We start from the raw sequence: 8248 nt of genomic DNA on the forward strand, positions 1-8248 counted from the left end.
CAGCCTGCTCTGGCAGCTTTTATTGTCCTTTTTCTCTATTTGAAGACAGCACCTGCTGTGGAAGTGCTCAGTGCCCTCTCCATGACACAGCTATGGGAAGGTGAATGAGTGGCTTGAAGGAGACCTTACCATCAAGTCTTGGACACAGCTGGTGATGTGGCTCATGGCCAGTGTGGACCTCACTCTCGTGATGACACTGTACTGCCCCTAGAGCATTGTGTCATTCTCTGATGATGGGGAGTGTCCCATGGAGTCTGTATCATGGTGATCCTCTGAGCTGTAGTTGTGCCCCTGTGAGCTGCTGCTACTACAGAGCTGTAGCCCTGCCTGAGCTTAGGTGTTGATTGCTGACAGTTGAGGAAACTGTGGCAGTTGTTGTCGTAGATAGAGAGTGTGATGCACTCACTCATTAATTTAAGCATCCAGCCAGAGCTACTGCATGTCCACCATGTTCCAGGTGTGAGACCAGGCACTGAGGACAGGATGCTGACAAGGCAGCTTATGCTTCCTGCTTGTCGTACCTTAAATTCTAGTTAGCAATTGCAGGGACTCCTGGAAAGTGTTCTAATCTGAAAAGTATAAAATGCCCTGGATTCCAAGGTCTGAGCACAAGAAGTGACATTTGTGCTGATGCCTGAACTTCAAGAAGAAGTAGTTTATTCTAAGGAGCTATGCCTGGCAGGTTGCTTTTCATGGGACAGTGTACAGCGTCTCAGTGGAAGAAAGAACTCCAGTGCTGCCAGGGTTTGCTTATAAGAAAGTGAGAATCAGATTCTCCCTGCCAGGACCACAAGCTGACCTCATCTCCTTGCAGTACTTCTTCATCCAATAGCCAGGCCTAGTTGAGAATGTCCACTTGGAGCTCGTGTGGTTCTGAGGCCTGACGTCACAGACGATCTTGCTTTTCAAGTAACTTTGCAAAGAGAAATCGCTATCAAATACTTCCTGATGATGTGTGATCGCTTTACCACCAGAAGACCCCAAGAGTATTCAGAATCGTGCCCAGCACAGAGGAGACACTCAGGAAATATTCGATGAGCAAAGGAGGACATTGCCTTGCTTTTGTTTATTGGGAGGTAGATTAGGAGTCCTGGTTAAACTGAAGTTAATGCTCAGCTGTATATTTTGCCCTCTGCATGGTTGGTCACTTGGCCATTAGCTGAAGCCCCATTGTCCTTTGGATTCTTGGCAGAGTTCTTTTGGTTTCCCTTTTTTTTTTTTTTTGGAGTTCCAGTGGGCTTTTATTGAGATAAAGGAACAAAAATCCAGTTTTTACCACTCATCTTTTCTGAACCTTGTAACCTCAGTAGACTCTGGTCCATAAATGTGTACATACAACATAACACATCCCAACAAAAACAGAGACCCACTGGAACATTTGCCAATTAACAGAAAGCCAATTTTCCCTTTCCCCAAATATTTTCAAAGTTTTGAGTTCCCACTGCTCATTTCTCAGTGGAAGTGGTCCCTTGTGGCTAGGGACGTTAGAATTTTCTCCCATTTTTACCAAACAAAAATAATAATTTCAAGTTTCAAAACAGGGAAGTCACTTTGTTTTCTCCAGGCACCCCTCCCCAAACCATTGGTTAAAATACAGCAGCCTGCATCTTAATAACCCAGCCCTACCCCCACCCTTGCCTTACCCAGCGCTGTCTACTGGAGAATTTAAATACACTTCTGTTGGAATCTGCCAGTGGAGGGGCAGAGTCCAGGTGCCAGGCTAGCTCCCTCTGACCTCATGAACTGTTGTAACCTTTGGACACTTAACTCTTCACCCCAAAGATGAGTTATTAGATCAGAGGAGAGATTTTTCTTTGGGAGTTTTAAAAAACTATCTTTAGGGATATAAAGAACTATAAGCTCACCAAAGTCCACTTAAGTTTACCAAAAAGCTGACTCACTTCAGCTCCCACCAGGCCAATAATTTTGTTTGACAAAAGTATTTGGCAAGAAAATGATTCCACAATAACAATTTTAAAGATACACAGAACATTGAAAAAAATAGCAAATTAAAATAACATGGCTTAATTCCCAAGAACTTATTTCATCTTTTTGTTACTCATCTAGCAGGTCAGGAGTGTGGCTAAAGGCAGTTTCTGATGAGGCTATGAGCTCCCAAAGTGTTTCTAAATCCTTAGTGCAGACACCCTCCCTGTAGGGGCACAGAACCCTCCCTCCCACCCCTATTAAAAAAAAATAGGAAAAGAAAAAAACTGAGGTGATCAGAATGAGATGTTTTGAATCCAACAATTTATACTAAAGGCTTTGTGCTAAGTTGTCTTGTTCTAACCATGCCTGATGGTATCAAACACAAAGCAAGAGTCCAAGGAAAGATGCTCCCATCTCATTCTGAAAACATAAACTGGTGACCAGCCCACCCCCCACCCCCAACTTTTTGGGCCGACCCATGTTATGATGCTGGGACCAGACTGAAAATAAGCTATATTTAGGTTTTCCTTTCCCTTCTTTCCAGGAAGATCTTAGAGTGAACTTGCTGCATTCCTGAGGGAAAGGCAAGAAAGCTGTTTTCCCCATCAGAACACATGGGGAGAAAAAAACATAGGCTCGAGGCAGCATGGTGTGTAACAGTCCATAATCTATTACACAACTATACAACCATAAGCCAAACATGAATTGGATGCAGTTCTAGTATTAAAAATAGGGACTAGTTCTCACTCAAATGAACCACATTGGAAAAATATAACCATTACTGAAAACAAACAAAAACAATATTGGAAACAATCTGAAAATAATTCCAATAACAATGTTGAAGGATCCCCAAATAAAAAAATTTTAAAGAAAAAATAAAAAGGAAAAAGACTAGGCTTTGACCCAGTCGTTAGAGCATCTTTCCATTTAACAATTTCTATTCAAGAGTCAAGCACCAAAACTGGACAGCTGCTTCTGTAAGACTGTGTCCAATAGTGGTGTCCCAGACAGTCTAAGTGCCACTCCTCCTCAGAGGCTGTACTTCAGTAATACTTTCCATTTTAAGTCTGTGCTTTAAGAGGGACCCACAGGCACGTGGCACCAGGCATAGCAGTCAGAAGTTGGCAAAGGAGACTGCACTTCTTTTAAAAGTCACCCGCTTGCCCTCTAGCGAGATAAACTGCATTTATACTGCTGTCTTGCTTTTGCTCTAAGGAAATGATCCCTCTTATCTCGCCAGAGGTGGGGGAGAACGAGAGCTGCATCAGTACAGGTGCAAGATTTTTTGGTCAAAAGTTAACACCTTTTCAATCCCCTCCCACATCCCTTCCTGGGAACAAGTTAGCTCCTTAATTAGGGTTTGCATTTAGTAACCAGTGTTGACTGGATAGACAGTGAGTGACTTGGAGCTTGCTCTTTTTTGGGTTTGTACTGTGCAGCTCTTGCTACAGTTGTTACAGAGTTAGGGCTATGTCTGATCAGGAGGCATCTGCAGGATTTTTAACCCCCGGGGAATTTCTGGATGAATCACAAAATAGTCTCTTAGAATTAGGCAGAGTTTTTTTTTTTTTTTAAAAGCAACCTCAAATAATTGATTTCTTTATCCAGATGTGTTAAGCATGAAGGCATATGCAGGACTTGTCTTGCAATATTATTGTTAAGGTTTTGAAAAATAGAATATGGAAATTAATTTTAATTTGTTTTTTGCTTTTCTCCCCCCAGATGCCTCCTGATTGACCTAGTACACTGGGTTAAAGGGAATTAAAAACATTTAAAAAAAAAAGTTCACTGGTTTTGATTCATCTCACTCCTTTTGCCTGGAGATCAGGCCAAACATCAAGCATGTTGGGAGGGGCACAATTTAAAGCAACACTATTGACTGTAAAGCATCTGCCAGCAATTTACAATGCAAAATGACAGGACAATTCTTGTCACAACGCAAGATGGCAAGCAGCTTTCTGTTGCGTGGAAGTTAACAGCTCTCAGGGGTTGCCCATTCCTGCAAAAGTTTATGGATTAAGGTGGGCAGAGGGCAACACATTTACACACTTAAGGAGATGATCCGTTGAAAATAAAGCTCCTGAACTGCTAACATTACCAAAGCTGGTACTTGCTACTACTCAGAAATGCAAATCCATGCTTTGTACATATATGGTTCAAGGACACTGCCATCCCATAGAATTCCCACACTGCAAAATGATTCATCTTTACCCCTTTCGCAGAGTCTGAGCTTCCCCCTCAAAATACTAAAGAGAAAAGAAGCAAAATCAGAGAGCTTCTCAAAAAATCATCTTGAATTATAGATTTTTGAAGCTTCCTTGCTCTCTCTGATAAGCCTGCTAAAAAGGTACCAGATGAGGCAGTGTGGCATCATAGAGTGCATCCCAGACTTACGGGCCCCTCTTCTAACACAGGGTCCCATTGATGCCTGCTTTCTATATTAAGAGGCCAAGAGCTTTTTAGAATTTAGTGTTGCAGAAAACTGAGCCCCTCTCATCTTTAGCTGCTCCCATAATCACTCTAATCCCCTTAATCCCAGCAACCTTCATCCAGAAAAAAAATAATATATATATGTATATATATATATATGAACCCAGAAAAAACTTATGTACAAAGTTTATACAAGTATACACACCCAATTTTCTATGGGACACGCTTTGCCACAGAGGAAAGAGGGTCAAGGCTCTGACATGTCTACACATCAAGTGCCATACTGCTAATGGAGGTGTATGTAAACCAGTCTTTAGTGTTCTGCTATAGAGCACAAAGGCTTGTCATATGGCTCCTGCAATGATTGACTGCTCTTTCCTTTGGGAGCGATGATGTTGGATCTACTCAGCCCAGAAGATATTTTTACTTGGGATTTTTTTTTTTTAAATACATGTATTTACAGTGCGGATGAACTGCAGTTGCATATCAACTCCTCCACATAAAAGAAAGAAAATGGTGTTAAACATTACTAATAAGCTTCATCTTCCAGCCCTGGGCTTGAGTAGAAAGGGAAGAGAAAGATTTCAATTTGAAACCAAAATAAAAAGACGTAAATTTTAAAATAAAAAGAAAGTAGAAAGGAAAGAATTACTATTGTTGATTCCTTGGGCTGTGTCTAAGATGATATTCTGAATGGTCTCATAGCATAAGGCACTTCGCACAAATAAGTAATAAGCTCTTCAGGCTTAAAAAATGGATGAGTAATCAGGGAGAAGTTGAAATGCACGAGAGTCAGCTGTTGGAGAAATTTGAAATCGTAGACAAGCTTGTGTGTTCACTGAGATTCTTCTCTTTTTAGGGTTTCTCCCCTTCTCTTCTTTCTCCTCCTTCCTTGTCCCCTTTCCCCAGAAAACATTTTTTTTAAAACCAGCAGTTAGTGCAACTAATGTTCAGTCAGCACACAGTGCAAACCAGTGGAACAAAAAAGGTATATCCCTTCTTTTCAGCTTTTTTTCTCTTCGCCAGTTAAAAAAAGAAAAAAATGTCTGAGATCTTTTATGTCTTCATAGCTCCAAAATAAAAGAAGATGAAAAACCCACAAAGAGAAGAGCATCCCCCCAAAAAATGATGTGTCACAGATCCAAACGAGCCTTCTGTGGTTTGTCAAAGCATGCTTATTAAGGTTTCTCATCTTCTACAGGCTCGCTGTGGTATTCTGCCACATATAGGCTCTTGTCAATGTTGCTTGGGATAGGTTTAATTTCTGTTCCCAGCTGCTCCTCAATACCTTTCAGATTGAAACGATCATCATATGTGATCAAATTGATGGCTAAGCCAAGATGACCAAAGCGACCTGATCTTCCAATACGATGAAGATAGGTCTCTGCTAGCTTTGGAAAGTCAAAGTTTATTACCACATTCACAGCTTGTATATCAATACCTCGGGTAAAAAGATCAGTGCAAACAAGATTGCAGCATAAGCCATTTCGGAAATCATGAAATACACGATTTCTATGTTCCTGCCTCATTTTAGCATGAATATAGAAGCAAGAATAACCCAGTTGAGAAATCTTCTTGGCTAGCAATTCAACTCTCTGAGAGGAATTACAGAAAATGATTGACTGGTTTATCTGAAGCCTGGAGAAAAGTGTGTTGAGGCAGTGTACTTTTGGGCGCTCAGTTACATATGCGTAGTACTGGGTTACTCCCTTCAGAGTTAGTTCCTCCATCAGGTTAATCTCATAGGGTTTCTGTAAATGGGAATTCATGAATTTTTGCACACTAAGAGGGAACATAGCGGAATATAGTAAAATCTGCCTGTTTTTAGGTAGCGTGAGAATAATATCCTCCATTATCTGCACAAAATCCTGTGACAGCAACTTATCTGCCTCATCCAGTACTATCATCTGGACATGATCAACCTTTGCTACTCCTTTCTTGATAAGATCCAGGATTCTCCCAGGGGTAGCAATCACCACATGCACTGTGTCGTCAAGCCTCATTATGTCATCCCGTAAATTGGTTCCTCCTGTGGTTGCCATCACTTTGGCCCCTCCCATATGTTTGCTGACCTGGATGCAAATTTGACTGACCTGTAGAGCAAGTTCTCTAGTGGGAACAATCACCATTGCTTGTATATTGTCCTTCTTCAGGTCTAGCCGTTCAAGTAAGGGAATGAGGTAGGCACCACTCTTGCCTGTTCCATTTTTTGCTCTAGCTAAGATATCCCTACAAGATAAAGCAATGGGAATGCTCTCCTCCTGAATAGGAGATGGCTTTTCCCAGCCCATTTCAAAAATTCCCATCAATAACTCCCGTTTCAAACAATAATCTTCAAACTCATTTCCTTTCGTGGAGGTCACATCCGAAGTCTTGATTCTTAGATCCTTTGGAGGGAGTTTTAAAGTCTTTTTCCAGTCGTCACCAGGTTTAATAGTGGTGGTCAAACTCTGTGCTTGCTGCTGAGTGCCATTATTGATTGTGTTGGTGGTTTTCAACTGGTTCATCTGTTGCTGTGTCTGTGTGCCCCCTCCTCCAGGGCCACCACTGGGCTTCACAGGGCCCCTCAGCTGACCGTTCTGACTGGACAGACCCATTATAACAGGGTTCTCTGTTCTGGCCGTGCTCATGCTGTGTTAATTGCAAAGGTGTCTCTTTCAAACTTCAAAACTTTTCAAAGTCAGTAGAGAAACTGTAATAACAGTTTATTAGGCGCTCCAAAACGAAGAGATAAATATAAGTCTTGCTCAATATATGAGTCCTTTATTGCAATGCAGGCAAGCACCTGTAAGTCTCTGAACAGCAAGCAGCAGTTAACTTGCTCTCACGCACCGCATCAACTTTTTATTTTAAAAAGCCCTCTAACAAGGTTGAGTTATATCTGAATTCACTCAGTTCAATCTCCGCCGCTGCCCGCTCTCCTGGCGCCGCCGAAGTCGCCGCCGAGCTGAGCTAACTCGGCGCCCGCCCCCTCCCTCGCCTGCCCGCCGCCGCCGCCTCCCTCCCTCCCTCCTTCCCTGCCTCCCCGCATGGCGGCGGCCGCGGCTGCTCCTCCACTCAAGATGGCGAGAGCTCGGCGGCGGTGGCCGCACGGCTTCCCTCCTTCCCTTCTCGGCCGGAGGAGCTCCCTGAGGAGGGGGGAAGGAAAAAAAAAAAAAAAAAGAGGGCCGTTCTCTCACAGCGGAACGAGGGGAAGCGGCGGGGGGAAGCCCGGCTCCTGTCTGAGGGGCAGCAAGGCCGAGGAGCGACGCTGGCGGGATGGTGGCCGCGGAGAGCCGCCGGCCTGCACGCCTCCCGCGTGAACACCCGGGGCTGTGGCCAGAGGCGGGTCCCGAGCACTGCCTGGTCCGAGGCGGGAGGTTTCCCATTCTAGGTGCATTGCTTGGCCTTGGCTTTCTTGAGGGAGGCTAGGTCAAAAGAGGGAGTCCTACTTATTCTTCCTGGGAGCCTGGTGGTCATGGTGGATAGCTAAGATGTTTCTATGAAGCAGAAATGGTCATGAAAAACCACAGACAGGAAGGGCTTGAACATTTCCAGGGCAGGCATCATCCTGTGATGTCAGGACTGCCGGCTTCAAGTCATGTGTGGTGGTGGTGGAGAGGGGGTGGTGACTGTGGGGATTGTCCTATGTAATGCAGATTCCCAGGACCCACACTCATCCTTCTGAGCAGAACCACAGGGAATGCTGCCCAGAGTTCTGTGTCTTTAGCAGGCAGCCTCCCAAAGTGATGCTTTTGTCCCTTGAGGTTTCTGGATCCCTCTTCTAGGGGGCCAGCATCAGAGGGAATGAAGGTTTCGCAGAGGAGTTTGACCCTGAGGGACTGGGAGTTTGGGTTAGGAGGAGGAGAGACAGAGGAGGCCATTCTCCAGAGCAGCAGGTGAGAGTGGA

The 8248-nt window shown here is 43.9% G+C and overlaps 1 protein-coding gene across 1 annotated transcript; it reads right to left on the reverse strand.

Annotated features, from left to right (window-relative positions):
- Window positions 1–5011: 5011 nt before the first annotated feature.
- LOC133754547 (probable ATP-dependent RNA helicase DDX6) lies at window positions 5012–7287 on the reverse strand. Its single transcript, XM_062184991.1, has one exon. It carries the CDS (start codon window positions 6987–6989, stop codon window positions 5538–5540), a length of 1452 nt encoding a protein of 483 aa, XP_062040975.1. The 5' UTR covers window positions 6990–7287; the 3' UTR covers window positions 5012–5537.
- Between the last annotated feature and the right edge of the window lie 961 nt (window positions 7288–8248).

Source organism: Lepus europaeus, unplaced genomic scaffold, assembly GCF_033115175.1.
Source record: "Lepus europaeus isolate LE1 unplaced genomic scaffold, mLepTim1.pri SCAFFOLD_175, whole genome shotgun sequence".
NCBI lineage: Eukaryota > Metazoa > Chordata > Mammalia > Lagomorpha > Leporidae > Lepus > Lepus europaeus.

Excerpts from the sequence above, each read along its gene's own strand:
- LOC133754547 (XM_062184991.1), bottom strand. The coding sequence starts at position 6,989 with ATGAGCACGGCCAGAACAGAGAACCCTGTTATAATGGGTCTGTCCAGT.